Source organism: Rutilus rutilus (assembly GCF_951802725.1).
Source record: "Rutilus rutilus genome assembly, chromosome: 22".
NCBI classification, from domain to species: domain Eukaryota; kingdom Metazoa; phylum Chordata; class Actinopteri; order Cypriniformes; family Leuciscidae; genus Rutilus; species Rutilus rutilus.
In genome coordinates, this window is record NC_140227.1 from 30,771,524 (window position 1) to 30,792,467 (window position 20,944).

Below are 20,944 nucleotides of genomic sequence, written 5' to 3' on the forward strand. Positions count from 1 at the left end.
GTGTGTGGCGTCGAACACTGTTTGTTGTGAAATCTGGCCTTAAATCACAGGATCAGGACAGAATCTGTCTAATCAGCACGTGTTCTGCATGCAGAGATGATCATTTACTCATATGACCGTGTTGATAATTAGTGATTTCGATTTTTCAACCGGATCGTGTTTGTGTATCTGTTATATAATGTTTGTTATAAAAGTCTTGTTTTAAGGCCCATTGTGGCATTTTATTATTTTACTAATTTACAATTGATTTTGCAATTGTAATGGCAATTTCAGCAGGAAGTGACGTATATCTAGAGTGCAAACTTGCTTTGTAACACACACTAGCTCATTATCTTCAGTGTTCTGCCCCCTGCTGGCCTGCATGAGCATCTGTGTGTGTATACACCCTCTATTAGACCACAATATTCCTGAATCATGATCTGATTTCTTCTCTATTTTATTTTAACTTATAACTAGAGCTCTGGTTATTTGTTACACTGTTTTAATTTCAGCTCTACAGAAGACAATGGTATCATTATTCAGGTCAAATTTAGTTCTCATCGAATAGCATCTGATAATATTACTGAGTATTAATTGTCTTTCTATCAGAAACGCGTCCATCAGTGTGTTTTCGATGTGTTGTGACTCCTTAAAAGTGCTGAGTGTTCTCAGTGTGTTTGTCAGCACGAGGTGATGACATCACCAGGAGTCATGATGATGTCATACTTCAGTCAGCTGTTTAGATGAGACACAAACTTCTGTGTGTGTTTGTGTTTGTGTGTGTGTATAGGGTGTGATGTTACTATACTGTACTATTAATATTTCTGCAGTATGCAGTATACATGTTCATTATGTGAATTTTCTGTTCACATGGAATACCTAGTACCTACTTCTCTTGTGCTCTTGTGCAAAATGTGCTGTTCATATTCAGTGATGAAGTTTATCCCACAATGCAATGCTCTCAGATTGATTTGTGATGAATAATCACCAGTAATATTTAACCTCTCCCTCTTTGGATCAGACTTCCAAAGGTTAAAGATGCTATGAGTGATTTTAGATGTGTTGCTAACTTACACTAAATAATAATAATAATAATAATAGTAATAATAATAATAATAATACTTAGCCTATTATTATTATTATAATAGTTATATTTATGATTTTGTATTGATTATTATTATTATAACTACCCCACCTCCATAACTTTAACTCTCATTCCCTCTAAAACCCTGCCCTCTAGAAACTAATAATAATAATAATAATAATAATAATAATAATGTGTTTTAATTATACTTGTGATATTTTTAAAGTACACTTTTATTCATTATTATTAAAATTAGCCTCCATCAATTTGAATCATGTTCTCTGCAAAACACAGCTCTCTAGAAATTAATTAGTAATTCATAAAAACATTTTTTTTAATAAATTGATATAATCTTTTTTACTTGTTTATACATTTAATACATTTTACACAAATTGGAACAGATATTTTATTTTAATTATTACATTTTTATTATGAGATGCCAACTGGACATTCACTGAATTAATCATGTGATGTCATGTGACAACATACTGAAACATTTATCATTACATACTGCATACTGTTTTGTTTTGCATACAGTCTAAAAAATAGTATGCAGTATGCTTGTAGTTAGTATGCTTGAAGTATTCATGTAATATGCAGTATTACTGTAGTAAGCAGTATGCTTGTAGTATGCAGCATGCATGTAGTATGCAGTATTATTGTAGTAAGCAGTATTATTATTGTAGTATGCAGTATGCATGTAGTATGCAGTATAGTTGTAATAAGCAGTATTATTATTGTAGTATGCAGTATGCATGTAGTATGCAGTATTATTGGAGTAAGCAGTATGCATGTAGTATGCAGCATTATTGTAGTATGCAGTATTATTGTAGTATGCAGTATGATAGAGTTTAATTGTGAACGCAGCCCGTGTGCTTGGCCCCTCCCCCTGCTCTCCTCCACCCAGCGATCTGTGGGCGGGGCTTCATCAGTTATAGATCAGCCCATCATCCTCCAGTTCACACACACACACACACACACACACACACACACGGAGGCAGGGAGGGGTCGAGCTGCCGGTGGAGGCTGTGTCAGAATGAGGCAGCGTGGGAAAGCGTGACGATATGTTGAGGAAGCTGGTGTGTCGGAGGATCTGTGCCTGTAAGTGTACCTATCTGTAGGTCAGGAGGAATGATAGCAGCTCACATCTGTCTGTCTCTCTGCGCTGTGTGTGTGTGAAATCTGTTTACTGTGATTAAATGCTGCATGTAGACCGTGTGTGTGTGAGTGTGTGAGGTTTTGCCTTCACAACCTGCGTTATGGAACCTCAATAGTCTCTGCAAGGAAAAATGCTTGATAAACATTAAATAACGTGAGGGAAAATATACAAATTCAGAGGGGGTTTGTGAGGGTTTATAGGACAGAAAATGCATTTTCTTGGTGTAAAAATAAGAATTTAAAAACAAATGTGTGTTTATGGGGTTGTAGTTTGCACTTTGCATACAAAATTGATCCCAGAAATTAGATGACAAACCTTTTGGTAGCAGTTTTCGAGTGTATAAACGGTTGCATACTTCTCTTTTAGGGGTCGGTCAAGGGTTTGGGTTAGTCTGTTTATTTAAATGAAACATTAGATGTTTATGGTATGTTCTCGTATAGATAGCTGGATAAAAGTGTGTGTGTGTGTATATGTGTGTGTGTGTGTGTGTGTGTGTGTGTGTGTGTGTGTGTGTGTTTATTTCCCTGGAGGTTTCTGGAGTAGTTCAGAGCGTGTTAGACCGTCCACAGTGAAGGATTGTGGGAAAGAGGTGTTGACATTAATGCATGATGAATAAGGTTGAGGTGTGTGTGCGTGTGTATGAGTGTGTGTGAATGTGTGTGTGTGTGTGTGTGTGTGTGTGTGTGTGTGTGTGCACGTGTGTGTGCGCGTGTGTGCATAAATAATTTATGGCGATTGATCGCTGGTCTGGCAGATCTTGGTGCTGGTTCCCTCTCTGGATGGGAATCATCCGTCCACGCAGGGTTTTTCCTGAGCAAAGGAGCTGCTGTCCTTCAGAGCTACACACACACACACACACACACACACACACACACACACACATGTATTTTTGCAGTGCAGCAAGAAATATAGTGCTTCACCGCAAGTGTTACAGCCTTATCTTGTATGTACACTTTTTAATATTTATACCACTTCTATTGTTGATATTGAGTTTCAGAAAGGGTTTATTAAAAACATTGCCTACCCTAGCTTTAAATAAGGGACTTCTCTGTCGTTCCTCAGATAAGAACATCGAGGATGAAGATTCGGCGGATGGAGGACGTTCCTCCTCTTCCTCTAAAGGAGCATCATCGGTGCGTCGAACGGGATCCCTGCGCAGGCCGAGCTCCGCTTCCAGCAGCAAGAGCTCAGGTCAGAGGGACTTTCAGGGGTTTATGTTATTTTTGCCGTTTTTATTGGATATGACAGTAGCTAGACAGGAAGTGAGGTGGGAGAGAGAGAGAGAGAGAGAAAGCGAGAGGGGGAACGGGATCGGGAAAGGTCCACGAGCCGGGACTTGAACTCGGGTCGCCTGAAGCGCAGCGGTGCTACATGTTGGCTCACTTGCCCACAAGGCTATCGGCGCAGACTGGATTTATGTTATTTTGACGAAACTGATAGGTTTGGTCTTCTGAATGGCCGATCCCAGGGTTCCAGTGTTTTTGTAATAAAAGTAATAAAACATCTTAATTGGATGGAACACCTATTTTTATGCACTTTTTGGGATATCGCATAAAAACACTGTACTTGTCGCTTCTCGTCTCCTCAGGTAAAGAGAGCTCTGGTGCCGGAGCTGTCGATGAAGAAGACTTCATCCGTGCCTTCGAAGATGTGCCGACCGTACAGGCGAGTCAGAAATGCTAATGCTATCGTGTCAACCACTCAGCTGTCAGTCAAACTTTAATATTCAAATGTTTGGGGTCAGAAATTAATACTTGTGCATTCAGTTGATCAAAAGTGACAGTAAAGACATTTAATAATGTTACAAAAGATTTCTATTTCAAATAAATGCTGTTCTTTTGAACTTTCTATTCATCAAAGAATCCTGATCAAAATGTATCATGGTTTCCACAAGCTGTTTTCAACATTGATAATAATCATAAATGTTTCTTGAGCATCAAATCATCATATTAGAGTGATTTCTGAAGGATCACTGACACTGAAGACTGGAGTAATGATGCTGAAAATACAGCTTTGATCACAGGAATAAATTACATTTGACAATATATTCACATTTATATTAAATGGTAATAATATTTCACTTTTCTTTTTACTGTATTTTTGATCAAATAAATGCTGCCTATGTGAGGACAAGACTAAAATATCTTACAGACCCCAAAATTTTGAACAGTAATGTATAAATGCAAAAGAGGTCTGAACTTTTTAAGCAATCTTGATATTACTGTATACTGATGTTAGTTTGTTCATTTTTAGTAGAGAACTCTCTCATCTGTAGCTCTCTTTAAACAAAACTGCTAGTAATCATCATTGACACGTTTATCTGTCGCGTGGAGCGTCTGTTGGGACGTCCTGTGCCGGTGTGAGAGGACTCTCGGTTCAATGGCTTTTCCATTAGAGATCTCTGGAGAGACGCCAGATTTCAGTGAGTTTGATGACGCTGTTGTTTGACTCACAGATCTACTCCGCTCGAGAGCTCGAGGACTCCATGAACAAGATCCGAGAAATTCTCTCTGATGACAAGCATGATTGGGAACAGCGAGTGGCTGCAGTGAGTCACCTCACATTTATTATGGAATAAAACACCTGATTGTTAACCATCTCTCTGGAATACTTGATTGTGATTGGTCAATGGCATCATTCTTTGGTCAGATATTTGCATATAATGACACTAAAGCCCTGTTCGGACTGGATTACTTTTACAAGGGTAGATGGAGTAATGTAATTTTACCACAGGACGTCTCTAATATCAATGGCCAATTCGCTAAATTGGGAGAGTAACTCGATTTATACACCGCCGTCCCCCTCCTGTTGTCATGTGCGCAAACAAATATAACTTATATTTATATATATAAAACAGTTATGTCTGGTCGACCGATGTATTAATTAACTTCAGATTGGATTGTGTTGGTAATAGACACTTATCTAACGCTAAAAGATGTTTCGTGCCTCTAACGAGTCCTTTCGATCTTCTTTCTGATCTGAATGGTGTGTGTAAAACACTTGAGTTTTGCCACAGACTCGTCCCAGCGTCTAGAACGCAACTGAATGCTTTTTCAAGCGTCTCCATACTTGAAAAACCACGAAAACTACTTTTAAAGACGAAATGATGATTAAATATTTACGGTCATATTTACAGCGGGTCTATTTGCACGGGATTAGTGTTACCTGTCCTGAGGTCATTTTTCCGGACCTTTTTACTGAAGGTAAAAGTCGCAGTGATCTTTACTGACATTGTCCGCGATGATTACTGAGATGCACATTCGGACGGGACTAAAATCACAGAGAAGCTCTGGTGATTATTACTTTACACCAGCTCTCCATGTTAAACTAGTACAGTCTGAGTAGGGCTTAAGCTGTATTGTCCACTATTTCCTAAATAGCCACACTCTGTTTCATCTTACATAATATCCAGATCATTTACACACAAATCAATAGTTTGATCCATCATTTTACTCAATAGTTTAAGAAGCAGGAAAACGTAAAGTCAACTTGTCAGGATTGCAAAATAAACCCTTTTAGAGTGCTAAACGTCAAGTGTATTTTGTAAAGAAGGATTGTGACCGTAGTTCATGTATTGTTTGGTTTGCAGCTAAAGAAAGTGCGTTCTCTGCTGTTGGCCGGAGCCTGCGACTACGACGGCTTTTCCCAGCAGTTACGGCTCCTCGAGGGGTCGTTCAAACTCTCGGCTAAAGATCTGCGCTCGCAGGTGGTGCGCGAGGCCTGTATCACACTGGGGTGAGGACTTTTACATTCATGCATTTAAAGGCACACTATGCAAGATTTGTACCTTAATATAACAGCTTTGAAATCATTTCGATGGTAAATGAACTCGTAGTAGTGCGAATCATCCTGATAGCAAAGCAGGGGGGCAAAACCAGCAATGCAAGTTTGAGAGGTGGCGCCCCGACAAATCTCGCGAGAATCACGACTTGCTTTACGGCACGAGGTCACATACATCAACAACATATGAAGCCGCCTCTATGGAAGACACTAGCACGCATTTCAGACGTGAATCATGGCAGAGTCGACGAAGAAGACGAAGAGAGCGCGGTCAGAAGAGTCAAGGAAAACGACGGCTCTGCGTGAGTGGTATATACGACAGTAACGTTAAATACAAGTACTCCACAGCGACTCTAGGGGGCGCTGTTTGAGAAAAACGGAAACTGCATAGTGTGCCTTTAAGAGACGCTTTTATCCAAAACAACGGAACAAAAGCAATTTGTCATAATATACAATGGCAGGTCTATTAGACTGTGTTAGGAAGCAAGCTAAAGAATAGCAGACATTTATTGATATATTATATATTCATATGTAATGTTTAAATATATATTTAATTAATACTTAAAATTCTCACAATGATGAAAAGTATCAATACAAAATATTGAATTCTATTTGTGTATATTATGTACATATTTATATTCATATATATAATTTTTTGTTATATATTTAACACTTAAAAATTTCCACTATACGTAAAAGTATCAATAAAAATATTGAATCGTATTTATATATAATATTTATATTCATATATAATGTTTAAAATATATTCGATTAACACATAAAGTTCCTGCAATAATGAAAAGTATCAATAAAAATATTGAATTCTATTTGTATGTAATATGTACATATTTATATTCATATATATAATTTTTAAAATATATTTAACACTTAAAAATTTCCACTTTACATAAAAGTATCAATAAAAGTATTGAATCGTATTTATATATAATATTTATATATTTATATTCATATATATATAATATTTAATATATATTCAATTAACACTTAAACCTCTTGCAATACTGAAAAGTATCAATAAAAGTACTGAATTGTATTTATATACAGTATAATATTTACATATTTATATTCATATATAATGTTTAAAATATATTAAATTAATACTTAAAAATCCTGCAATACTGAAAAATATTGAATTTATATAATATTTATACATTTACATTCATATGTGATGTTTATTGCATTATATAAATATTATATATAAATATATTTATATTCGTATTTAATGTTTTAAATTTTCTAAATTAACACCTAAAGTTCCTGCAATAATGAAAAGTATAAATGAAATTGTTGAATAATATTTATATATAATATTAAAAAATATATTTAATTAAATAAATAAAATAAAAAATACTTAAAAGTACTTAATCTCCTTTGATTGTTTTCTGTGATGTAAAGCAATCCTGTCCACTGATGGCGTTTAAATGTACTGTAACCGACCACAGTTCTCTATGAGTTGACGCAGTTGCTGGTTTACAGTATACCATCATCTCGCCCAGTGCTAGTTGAAGATAGACTGACTGCTGACTGGTGCTGACAGACTTACTGTAATGAAAAGAATCAATTAGTTTAAGTGGTCTGGTTTCAAACATTGGATGGATTCCAACACTATAAGATCTGCATCACTTCATGATGAGGCAGAGAGCGTGAAGGCATAAAGTGTGCATGAATACACTGATGGGCTCCGTCCCAAAACCTACCTCACTGTCTACATAGGCAACTACCTTAGTTAATGATAGGATGCTCTAATAAGCATAAAATAAACACATATTGGGTAACATAATGCAAAATCCTCTTCAAAGGATACATGCAATACTTGGGCTAAAATGAGGTAAAGGGCCCTATCATACACCCGACGCAATGCAGCGCCAAGCGTGACGCAAGTGTTTTTTGCTAGTTTCAGCCCGACGCAATTATCATTTTCACGTCCTGCGCCACGTTGTTTAAATAGCAAATGCATTTGCGCCCATGGGCTGCTGGTCTGAGAACGAGGTGTGTTCTGGCGCATTGTTGGAGCGTTGCTATTTTGAGGCAACAGAAATAGACTGAGCCATTAACCAACTGAACCCTGGTCTAAAGGCAATGGCGCAATATACCGTATATATTTTTATTTATTTATTTATTTATTTATTTAAAGAGCGTGTTAGTAATGTGCGCCTATAAGTGGGTCCACAACGCGCATACACTGCTTATTAAACACACAGGGACGCACAGCAGCACACAAACATGCCAAATATTTCAAATAAAAGGATTACAATGTAAAAGATCATTATTGTGTACATAAAGATATGGTGAATCCGGCTTGTCCCGTAGATGTAATGCTTACGCACTTTTACCTCGGTCACGAGCAGATCCGTTTGCGCTCTGGAGAAGCGTTCGGTCTTTCCACTATCAAATTCCGTCATGTAATAGTGAATCCGCCATGGCGCGAGCACAACTGGCATTTAAAGGGAATGGGAGATGAGACTCTGAGTGGTTTAACGCACGTAAATCCCAAAACACACCCATTACTCATTATGAGAATAGGAACAACCCTTTTAGACCATGCACCGGGAGCACCGACCATTTTCCCCGTCGTTAAACTAGCAAAAGTGGATTCGGACGCCCTAAGTGAACTTGCGCCGTGCGCTTTAGACCATGCGCTTAGATCGTTAAAATAGGGCCCATAGTGTCTTAGAAGGCAGCAGTCTCAAAATGCTCCCTGCATAGGAGGTTCACTAGGTTTTGAAACAGATTTGAAGTGTTCTGTGTTAGTCTGATCTCTGCTGTGTCTCTTTCAGGCACCTGTCATCTGTGTTGAGGAATAAATTTGATCATGGAGCCGAGAACATCATGCCAACGTTACTCAACCTCGTGCCCAACAGCGCTAGAGTTATGGCCACATCCGGAATGGCGGCGATCCGTCTCATTATACGAGTATGTTTACACACACACACACACACACACACACACATCGGCAGCTGATGTTCTGTGTAACGTGCAGCCAGGCGTAATGTTGGATTCAGAGTGGCACACATAATCAATAGCATTGATCTGCATGTTTGATCTGTCTCGTCTGGTATCTGCACATATTCACAGTGGGTTTGATGAGCGGTCAGCAGTGAAAACATCCCAGACTGCTTCCTATTGATCATTGTCATGTATATAATAATTCTGAAATACACTTTCCATTTTAGATTCTCACAGATTTAACCATAATATCCTGATATTACATATCTATATGAATGTATGTGTTGTTGTAGTAAATCTCTGTGATGTGTTTGTTTCTTTATCAGCACACTCACTATCCACGTCTGATTCCCATCATGACCAGCAACTGCACGTCTAAATCTGTGGCCGTCAGACGGTGAGGACACACACATTCACACACACAGTCACTCACACACACACACACACACACACACACACATACACATACACACTCACACACACACACACATACACGCACACACACACACACGCACACACACATACTGTCTCTCACACACACACACACACACACACACACACACACACACACACACACACACACACACACTCACATAAACGCACACACACATGCGCACACACATACTCTCTCTCACACACATTATATTCAAATTGCGAACACATGAGGACAGTCTCCATGAAAGACCCACTGGCAGTTGAACGTGCTACTACATTTCTCTCCGAAACGGTAGGAAATTTAATTCGATTTAATAGAGGATTTTAACTGTGACAAGATGATTGACAGGGCAGTTTACGTGACACGATGCACGCGACAGATCCGTCCCATAAAGATGACGAAGTAGTATGTCCCAAAGCTTGCCTACTTTTTTGCTACACATTCAAAAGTAAATACCTTTTCTTCACAAAAAGAGTACATACTTTTATGGCGTAGTGTAACTTAGGCGAATTGGGACGCAGCATATGGCTTTACACGATGACGATCGCTCTGATTGATTTTAGGTCTATCCAATTGCGCCCAGAGGCATTTGAGCGACGTCCGTTGGTGACGCCCCTTTGGAAATTAGTTATTAATGAAGCTTTGCCAGACCATAACTCAGTTACTACTGAGAATGGTCTGGTTTTAACCAGGCTAATCTCTAGCTGCTTACCCTAACCTTACCCATCATTTACACATTTACATTTATTCATTTAGCTGACGCTTTTATCCAAAGCGACTTACAATTGCTATATATGTCAGAGGTCGCACGCCTCTGGAGCAACTAGGGGTTAAGTGTCTTGCTCAGGGACACATTGGTGTCTCACAGTGGATTCGAACCCGGGTCTCTCACACCAAAGGCATGTGTCATATCCATTGCGCCATCACAACTAAGAGCCAAACCCAAACCCTGACCCTAAACTGCCCCACCACCACCCCTCTCACCCCATCACAACTAAGAGCCAAACCCAAACCCTGACCCTAAACCTAATTTATAACCTTTTCCCTAAAACCAAGTCTTGACCCTCAAACAGGTCTTTAAAGGGGTCTCAGAAAGTGAGGACCGGCCAAAATGTCCTCACTTTAGTCTCTTTGTCCTCACTCCAATGGTCTAAAACTCAAACTGGTCCTCACAAAGATAGTTGTGTACACACACACACACACACACACACACACACACACACACACACACACACACACATTCTCTCTGACCTGAACCTGTTCTTTGACTTACAGACGCTGTTATGAGTTTTTAGATCTTCTGCTTCAGGAGTGGCAGACACATTCTCTAGAGAGGTGAGAAACTACAGAGATCGTTCACCCAAGCGTCGGTCATCATTCACTCACGCTCATGTTGATCCAAACACGTATGACTCTCTGTCTCTGGTGAAACACAAACGGAGATGTTTCGAATAATGTAGTTGGTTGCTCTCTTCCTTGAAATTACAATTAATGGCAACTGAAGCGTTACTCACTTAAATTCGATAATAACCGTTGAGTTTTACGAACCGCATCCAATGATTCATTTAAGATATCTGACTCAAAAGAACAATTCGTTCACAACATTTTGTTTCTTTTTTGTTGTCGTACAACCAAGTGGTGTTTTATTGTAGTGAATCACAATACATTCAGATCATTCAGTTTAATGTTCACTGTTCAACCAAATGATTCAGTGATTCACTAGAGTCAAAACTCACTGTAGCATTTCATGTCTCTCCATTGATAATGACTCGTATGAAGTGACATTTTTGTTTGTTTTTCAATTACATACTTAATCAGTTTTACAAATTAGTTTTCTTTTAATACCTCCTAAAATCTGATTAATTGAACAACAGCTTTTTATCACTGAATCATTTGGTTGAACTAGTTCATTAAACAGAATCATCTAAATGAACTGGTTCTTTTGAGTCGATTTTTGGTTCAATTAATCATTTGATCCAGTTCACAAAACTCAAAAGTAGCCTACTGAAAAGCCACTTTTTGTTAGTAACTGTTAGTTTAGTTGTGGTTTATCTATATTAAATGGCTTGTAGCTTGACAAACTACAGTTTCAAATCGACTTCCCTCTTGACTTCGAGCAGATCACTTGTTCTGCCCCATTTATGAAACCCGATGGCGACACAATGACTATCTGGATTCTCAGGAGAGGATCATCTTATAAAGGGTCACAAGCCTTCATGAGCTCATCAGAATCACAGTGACGTCCTTGATAATCCTGCATATGTTCGGCATGGCAGTGTCTGATCGGCTTCGCCAGCACTTCTGGGTTAATGGATGGAGAATCGTGTTTCAGGAGGTCTGCAGGGACAGCCGATTCATTGATTTGAGCTCATGTTCTGCTGTGGTGGAGGTTTGGCTGCTCGGATGAATGGACTCACTGTTTTTATCACACTGATTTTATCTTCTCCACTCTTCAGGAACATCGCCGTTCTGATGGAAACCATTAAGAAAGGAGTTCACGACGCCGACTCTGAGGCCAGATCTGTTGCTAGAAAGTGAGCGACTCTTCATATGTGCTATACGAATGAAATAAGCTCTTATATAATCTACTCCTAATATCAGACACTATTGACACTTAAAAAAATAATAATGTAAATATCGGCTGATATCAATATGGTCGTTGATATGCTGTGCATCAAACTTCTCACTCAGTTTCCAATGACTCGATATTATTTTGTCTGCTAGCTGTAATCTGAGTGAATGTTTTGATCATTTATCAATACAAGATGCTTAAAGTACTTTTAGAAATTTAAGTCCTGGAAAACCCTTGAAAACAGCCATTTTTATGAAGAAGTGCTTGAAAAAAGCTGGAATTATTGGAAGACAATAAATTTAAATGTAAATTAAATGTATTGATAAAACTATATTTTCACACAAGATTAATGCTGCTTCCGTCTGATATAGATATAGAGGCATTTCGCATGGCTATGAGCGTGATATTGCTCATATACCGTAAATATCCAAGTGTATGATGCAGCTTTTATTCTTTAAAGGCAGGGTAGGCAGGTTTTTTCAAAAAAACTTTTTCCCAAATTTGTTTAATCTGTCTTTATATACCAATACATAATTAAAATGTAAGTTCTCTGAAAAAGAGAGTATAAAAATCGAGTGTCTGTAGTCCTCTCAGGGCTGCAATAAACACAGCTACTTATTTTCATTTGGAACGAATGAAATGATTGGCTGGGCGACTGTCACTCTCCCTCGCTACCATGGCTACCACCCCTGCCGCTACAGGAGCTGCCCACATGCGCGCACCCGTTTGACTCGAGGAGGGGAAGAGGCACGGAAGCTAGGAAGAATCACAATTATGGCAGAGAAAGAGCAGTCAAAACTCCCAGTACCTGCATATACAGTCAGCGAAGGTAATGGGAAAACGTGTATCAGTGCAACCTGTTTTTAGCTTTGTCTTATGATACTAGCTCGTTACCGAATCAAACTCAATATATTTTAAACTTTACCAGTATCGATATGCTAGCTTGATAGTGAGTACTAACAGCCATGTTAGTTGTTTATATTCATAATGATAAAGTTAGGTATTTTATTACATGTGACTCTGACATGATGTCACTACATGCACTGCGCTCCTCTCCGCTCGGCGCTGGCAAACGCGTCCTCCTCCAGCTGAGCGGTCGGCATCGACACTCGATTTTTATACTCTCTTTTTCAGAGTACTTACATTTTAATTATGTATTGGTATATAAAGACAGTTTAAACAAATTTGGGAAAAGTTTTTTAGAAAAAACCTGCCTATCCTGCCTTTAAGTCAATCATATATTCATGGGAGAAAAAAACTGTTTGAATAAGGAAAGCGATATCTTTGTCATAGTATCCTTTCAATGGTTGAAGTTACCGCAGTCATTGCATCTGCTGCACTTGTTTTATTAGTTTATTTTTATTGATCTATTTACCTTTTTTAGATTTTAAAAGAGAATAAAGAAAGATATTGTTTGCTAAATGTCCTAGTCCTTGAAAAAACCCAAAAAGTAGTGCTTGAGTGAATTGAATTGAGTTTTACAGTATCTGCACGAATCCTGTTTTATTCCAGATGTTACTGGGGTTTTCACGCCCACTTCAGTAAGGAGGCGGAGCATCTGTTCCAGGCGCTGGAACTGACCTATCAGAAAGCGCTGCAGTCTCACCTGAAGAGCTCGGACAGCATCATGTCTCTGCCTCAGTCGGACCGCTCGTCCTCCAGCTCGCAGGAGAGTCTGAAGTGAGAGACGCTCTTCAACACTTTTATTAAACACTCTTTAGTGTGTTCATGAGCTTTCACACGTTGTGTTTTCATACTCACTCTTTTTGTCTTTCGCAGTCGGCCTCTTTCTGCTAAAACACCTGTCGGGAGCAACTTGAGCAGAAGTGAGAATATACCTCTTCTTTCTCTCGCTGTATAACAGTAGTTTCGATTATTAAAGACTTTTAGCATTGTTTTCGTGTACCTGTTAGATGTCATGTTGAATACACTACCAGTCAGAAGTTTGGGATAATTGAGATTTTCAAATGTTGAAAGAAGTCTCTTCTCTTCTGCTCACCGATGCTGCCTTTATTTGATTAAAAATACAGTAAAAGTTGTTTTTACTGGAAAAAAACGAATATTTGAAATATTAGCTGTCAATATCTGTCTTCTATGGAAGCTTGTTTCCGCCACAGCGTGAAAAATTCTGGACAATTCTGACTTTTTATCTCAGATTTACGTGATATGAAGTCGCAATTGCAGGTTATAAAGTCAGAATTATGAGATATAAACTCGCAATTGCGAGAAATATACTTGAAAATCTGACTTTTTTTCTCAGAATTGCATGTTTATATCTCGCAATTCTGACTTTATAATACGCAATTGGGAGATATAAAGTCAGAATTGCATGATATAAAGTCGCAATTGCGTGTTATAAAGTCAGAATTGTGAGATATAAACTATTCTGAGGTAAAAAAAAAAAAAAATCCATCTTTTTTTCCTTAGAATTGGACTTTATATCTCACAATTCTGACTTTATATCTCACAATTCTGAGAAAATATGTCAGAGTTGCGAGATATAAACTCGCAATTATGTGTTATAAAGTCAGAATTGCGTGATATAAAGTCGCAATTGCGAGAAAAAAAGTCAGAATTTATAAGACACAATTGCGACTTTATTTCACGCAATTCTGACTTTATATCACGCAATTCTGACTTTATTTCACGCAATTCTGACTTTATATCACGCAATTCTGACTTTATATCACGCAATTCTGACTTTATATCACGCAATTCTGACTTTATATCTCGCAATTCTGACTTTATATCTCGCAATTCTGACTTTATATCTTGCAATTGAGAAATAAAGTCAGAATTGCGAGATGTAAACTCACAATTGTGAGATAAAAAGTCGCAATTATCTTTTAAAATGTTTTATTCTGTGGCGGAAACAAGCTTCCAGAGTCTTCTTATGGAATATATTGTAAAATGTATTTTTTTTTTCTGTGATCAAAGCTGAATTTTCAGCATCATTACAGTCTTCATTCTAACATTATTATTGGTGATCAATTATTATTAACGGTTGTATTATTATCAAGGTTGAAAACACTTGTGCTGCTTCATATTTTTGTGGAAACTGATACATTTCTTCAGGATTATTTGATAAATAGAAAGTTCAAAAGAACAGCATTTGTTTGAAATATAATCTTTTGCAACATGTCTTTACTGTCACTTTTGATCAATTTAATGTGTCTTTGCTAAATAAACATTACTTTAACTATCATTTCTATTTTCTTTGTAAATCTTACCTAAATTTTTTGAATAGTAACATATCACGGTTTCCACAAAAATATGAAGCAGCACAACTGTTTTCAACACTGATAATAATCATAAATGTTTCTCGATCATCAAATCATCATATTAGAGTGATTTCTGAAGGATCATGTGACACTGAAGACTGGAGTAATGATGCTGAAAATTCAGCTTTGATCTCAGAAATGAATACAATTTTAGTATATATTCACATAGAAGACAGCTATTTACATTTTTTATAATATTTCACAATTTTCACTGTATTTTTTATTAAACAAATGCAGCCTTGGGGAACAGAAGAGACTTCTTTCAAACGTTTAAATTGATGTATTTTTGTTCATACACACAGTAATTTTCTCTCGTTCTCGCTCAGCTAAAGTCGTGAGTTCTCGCGCGTCGTCTTCGTCCGGCTCACTCCAGCGTTCTCGCAGTGATGTCGATGTTAACGCTGCAGCCAGTGCCAAATCACGAATGCCCACTGTACCCGCTGCTGCCCCCTTCAGCTCTGCCACGGCACTGCCGCCCGGCTCCTACGCCTCGCTGGGTAAAACAGCCAACACAAAACACACTCATTTACACAGATGAAGAGCAGTCAATACTGATGTAGAGAGACAAACTATCTGGTAATGAGGGGGCATTTAAGACACTGTTTTTTGGGGGGTTTTAATGTCTTGTAATTATGAAATTAAATACAATAAAATTATTAAAATAGTATATAAAAAAAAAAAAATATATATATATATATATATACATACATATACATACGTATATATACAGTAGTCAATATTTGAAGTGGTGAATTTATGTATATATATATGTATATATTGAATTTATATATATATATATATACATAATGAAAGGATATTAACTGTAATGTCTATTAAGTTTTTTTTTTAAATGTATACCTCAAATATCACATTATTTAATGAGTTTACAAACGATCAAATTAAACATTTTGATTCAGTTTACCTATAAAGTCATTAGACATAATACGTTTAATGCCTAGTGTTAGACATTTGAGCCTTTTTTGACTTAGAAAAGTAAATCATATAATGTTGAATTGTCCAAAAGTGTACATGTATTATTGTCATTTTATGCATGACAGCAGACAAATTATATTAAACATACAATATTGTATTTTGTTTTTGGGTTCAGGGACTTTTATTTCATTATTAAATCATTATTTATGTGATTGACATAAATATATTTATGTATTAGGATAGAAAGATGTGAAAGACTCCCCATAAGTTCATGCACATGTTCATATGAAGGTGTTTAAGAGAATAAGGCACTTCCTGCATGATCCCAAACCCATTTCCGACCCGCTGTCTAACACGCGCTGATGCTGTTGTACTTCTGCTCTTATTTGCTCAAAGATGCCGCTGGTAATGTAGAGGGTAAGATGTAAGATGTGTGTGTGTGTGTGTACGTGTGCGCAGGTTTGTGTCTCATTGTCCTACTCTGTCTTTATCACTCTGTTTTGTGTTTGAATGTTTGAGGCGTACACAGATGACACTCTCAGATGGTTGTAGTTCATTGGCTAGTGTGGCTACTAGACAGTGAGGTGAATTGAGAAATAAGTGACATAATATCACACAAAACTTTTAGATACAACATTATCCAGTGTTTATGTGAATATACCTGCAGTTTGGTCATGTTTATGTCGGTCAGCATGAGTCTTCACAGCGTCTCTGTTCAGTTTGGGCTTGTTGAGTATAAGGAGTCGTCTGTTTAGGTTTTGTAATGGTGTTTTGTGTATGTATGCATCAGTTTGCACAGTTAAATGATAATGAAGTTTAATATAAATAAAATATAAATAAATTATATATATATATATATATATAATTAAATTGTGTGTGTGTGTGTATATATATATATAGATAGATAGATAGATAATACATTAAATACATTTTGTTATAAATACATTTTTTTATATATATATATATATATATATATATATATAATTTTTTATAAAAAAAAAAAAATATATATATATATATATATATATATATATATATATATATATATAAAATAATATACATTTTTAAGTTTGCTCATCCATTGTTTTACTCTTCTGTATTATTCTCTGTCCTGCAGGTCGTGTGCGAACGAGACGGCAGAGTTCAGAGAAGGCTTCTGGGGGCGGAGCTTCTGTGACGGACAACAGGGGGAGGAGCCGAGCCAAAGCTGTGTCCCAATCACAACGTGAGTTTGCAGTTACATCATCCTGTTCTGGCCAACAAAGCAAATAATTAATTATGTTGATCAATAAATTACAATTCACAGAGAAATGATAGAAATATCATAGAGACATTAAATAAATAAATGATAAGCCATTATCAATAGATATACATTATGCATTAATGTATATTAATACATAATAAATTAATTTCATTGGCTGCATACATTATACTCCGGTATAATGTGGCTTTTTTATGTGTTTTTGGTTTACGTCCCTCGTAATGAAGAGATATGAACTCCATATTCTCTTTGTGTGCCGCATCATAAACATCAGCGCACTTTTTATATCGTTGCTCATGCAACAGTCAGTGGTAGATCATGCTGATTGTTAAGCGTGTCCTGTGCATTGAATCATGGGTAATGTAGTTTCATTGACTCTCTTCACTGTCCCGCATCAAGGATCCAGATCTGCTAATCCAGTGGGGGGTAAAACTCACGGTATGGAGTAAAACACGGATTCCCGCCTGCATGTGTCCCGTCATGAAAGCATGATCCACTGCGACAGGCGCTCACTGTTGTTCACTGAACTGCTGCCATTGATTCAGTCTGTGTTCAGCCACCGCTCATTAGTGTTATTTCACTGTCATACTGTATCCCCGTTTTTGAGAGACCCTTTTATGAAAGTCCCTTTAAGGCGAGTCAGTTCACTCGGCGTCCATCTTGGTAACGCCCACAGTTTGTTATTGCAAGCCAGCGTTGTTACTGTTAACGAAAACTATTGAAATACATTTTTTTAATTGAAACAAAGCTGAAATTAAATATAAATATTACATGAAAGACTTAAACACTAACCGAAATTTTGAAATGCTGCCTTTGCAACTAACTAAAATGAAAATGAAAACTAAAGGCAAGACGTCAACCAATAGTTTACATCGTTTACATCATCGCACCATAGGCCCCGCCCACTGCTGTTCAGTTGCTTAAAGGGTAACTCTTAAAGGGTTAGTTCACCCAAAAATTAAAATTCTGTCAGTAATTACTCTCCCTCATGTTGTTCCAACCGCGTAAGACCTTCGTTCATCTTCGGAACACAAATTAAGATATTTTTGATGAAATCTGAGCCATGTTTCACTCCTCCATAGGCTTCTATGTGACCGAAACTTGCTGGCCCAGAAAAGTTATTAAAGAGATCGTTAATATAGTCCAAGTGACTCCAGTGGCTCAATCTTAAGTATATCAAGCGACGAGAATACTTTTTGTGCGCAAAAACAAACAAAAATAACGACTTTATTCCACTATTCATTTCCTTCTCTCTGGATGTCTAGTTGGTTTGCGTAGTGTTTTTGCGCAGCGCGTCTGTGTTACACGTCACCACGTAGGCTCACTATTGGCCGACGCCGGTCATGTGTGTGTTGCGTGATGACGTGCAACACAGACGCGCAGCGCAAAAACACTACGAGGCCCAGAGAGAAGGAAATGAAAAGTGGAATAAAGTCGTTATTTTTGTTTGTTTTTGTGCACAAAAAGTATTCTCGTCGCATGATAAACTTAATGTAGTGCCACTGTAGTTACTTGGACTATTTTAACGATGTTTTAATAACTATTCTGGGCCGGTGAGTTTCGGTCACACTGGAAGCCTATGGAGGAGTCAAAATTCTGTCAGATTTCATCAAAAATATCTTAATTTGTGTTCCGAAGATGAACGAAAGACTTACATGGTTGGAACAACATGAGGGTGAGTAATTACTGACAGAATTTTCATTTTTGGGTGAACTAACCCTTTAAAAAGGGTATTTTTTAAAACACTAAGAAGGCTCGACACAACATGAAACTGTGCTGGAAGTGTCACCAGGGGCTCTACACATGAACTCCAGCATTGAGAACATTGTTTGTGTACACAGAGTTTACTAAAAAGAAAGATTTTGAATAACTTACTGTCTCTGTGTCCGCCGGCATTTTGTCAGTCAAAAATAGTCGATCTCCGAATGCGAATGAACTGACTCTGTATTGTTTTTTATATGAGGATCCTTTTTCAAATACAAGGTCAATATTGATTTTCACTAACGACAAAACAACAAATTATCCGTGAATTTATATGGAACTAAGCTTTAGGAGCTTTCCATCTTTACTTTGAGATCGACTATTTTTGACTGACAAAATGCTGGCGGCCGGAAACAACAACAGCTACAGTAAGTTGTTCAAAATCTTTCTTTTTAGTAAACTCGTGTCGTGCCCCATGCTCTCCCATTCAAAAGGCAATTTGACCGAAAATGAAAATACGGTCAATTTTAAAAGTGGCGTTTCCATTCTAATTATGCTTTTACACGAAAGTTTGCCTCGGGTAGATTAACAAAAAGACCCTAGGTTGCATTTTGGCGAGAGTTACGCTTTAATGGATGACATTTGCCATCACTGGATGTGAGTGTCGATGTGACTCGTTCAGTTTAAACGGCTCGTTTGCGTCTCTGAACATCCCAGCATCAGAAACAAGTGGATGGTTTATTTTAATGATTGCGTCTGATAATTATATGTTTGTTCGGAGCGTTTGACTGCAGATTGTTTCGTAAACGAGGCACAGTGTAATGGAGAGTTCGCAAAGAAACTTCTGTTGACAGATGAAGCAGCTGCATCACAAATAGAAGTAAACGATGTCATAATGCCACGTCTGTAAATGACGGTTTTATATGGATAATGTTTTCAAAACACTTCCTCGCGTGCAATAGCGATTGGGGAGTTGATATTGTTTCCTGATAGCCGACGCTTAATTTCAGACAGAGGCTCAGAATGAAGGTTGGAAATAATGGATTTCTGTGCAAAATAACTTAATTGACATTATGGGCCCTATCTTACACCCGGCGCAATGCAGCGCCAAGCGCAACGCAAGTGTTTTTTGCTAGTTTCAGCCTGACGCAGTTATCATTTTCACGTCCTGCGCCATGTTGTTTAAATAGCAAATGCATTTGCGCCCATTTATGCGCCCATGGGTGTGCTGGTTTCAAAACGAGGTGTGTGTTCTGGCGCATTGTTGGACTGTTGCTATTTTGAGGCAACAGAAACGCAATATTTTTTTGTTATTTTATGAGCACGTTAGTAATGTGCGCCTATAGGCGGGGCCACAACGCGCGCACACTCTGCTTATTACACACACAGGGACGCACGTACAGCACACAAACATGCCAAATATTTCAAATCAAAGGATTACAATGTAAAAGATTATTATTGTGTTCTAGGGCTGTCACTTTACGTTCGAAAATCAATTGCACAATCGATCGGACCAACCAATGCAAGTTTCGAAAACGAAAATAGGGAATCGATTTTAACGGTCTTTTCTCGGAGCGCGTCCAGCTCATCATGGTATGCCCGCAATGAACGCGCGTCACACAGCAGCTGCAGGCTCTGACAAACATAACAGCAGATTATACTTCTGCATAATGTGTCTCTTTTTACAACAAAACTGAATTCTGCCGGTATTCAGACAGTCTCATGCATACAGATACAGATTCGGCTACGGTCTACAATCGCCTACGTAGGTGAAATTTGTTTGACATTTCT

The 20,944-nt window shown here is 37.7% G+C and overlaps 2 protein-coding genes across 7 annotated transcripts in view; both read left to right on the forward strand.

Moving 5' to 3' along the window:
- Positions 1 to 20,944, forward strand: part of clcn4 (chloride channel, voltage-sensitive 4) — a 75,035-nt gene that overhangs the window by 50,984 nt on the left and 3,107 nt on the right. The gene's annotated exons all lie outside the window — the stretch shown is intronic.
- Positions 1 to 20,944, forward strand: part of LOC311281810 (CLIP-associating protein 1-B) — a 76,234-nt gene that overhangs the window by 24,370 nt on the left and 30,920 nt on the right. For 2 of the 6 annotated variants that reach the window (XM_084395093.1, XM_084395097.1), the window contains 12 exons: positions 3,285 to 3,413; positions 3,811 to 3,887; positions 4,678 to 4,770; positions 5,812 to 5,957; positions 8,801 to 8,936; positions 9,296 to 9,366; positions 10,681 to 10,740; positions 11,862 to 11,939; positions 13,490 to 13,657; positions 13,757 to 13,803; positions 15,585 to 15,755; positions 17,309 to 17,416. In XM_084395093.1, coding sequence (XP_084251219.1) covers positions 3,285 to 3,413; positions 3,811 to 3,887; positions 4,678 to 4,770; positions 5,812 to 5,957; positions 8,801 to 8,936; positions 9,296 to 9,366; positions 10,681 to 10,740; positions 11,862 to 11,939; positions 13,490 to 13,657; positions 13,757 to 13,803; positions 15,585 to 15,755; positions 17,309 to 17,416 — 1,284 coding nt within the window. Of the gene's footprint in view, positions 1 to 2,024; positions 2,165 to 3,284; positions 3,414 to 3,810; positions 3,888 to 4,677; positions 4,771 to 5,811; positions 5,958 to 8,800; positions 8,937 to 9,295; positions 9,367 to 10,680; positions 10,741 to 11,861; positions 11,940 to 13,489; positions 13,658 to 13,756; positions 13,804 to 15,584; positions 15,756 to 16,587; positions 16,609 to 17,308; positions 17,417 to 17,851; positions 17,891 to 20,944 lie in introns of those variants that run through there. The other 4 variants (XM_084395094.1, XM_084395092.1, XM_084395095.1 and 1 more) reach the window with 4 other exon arrangements.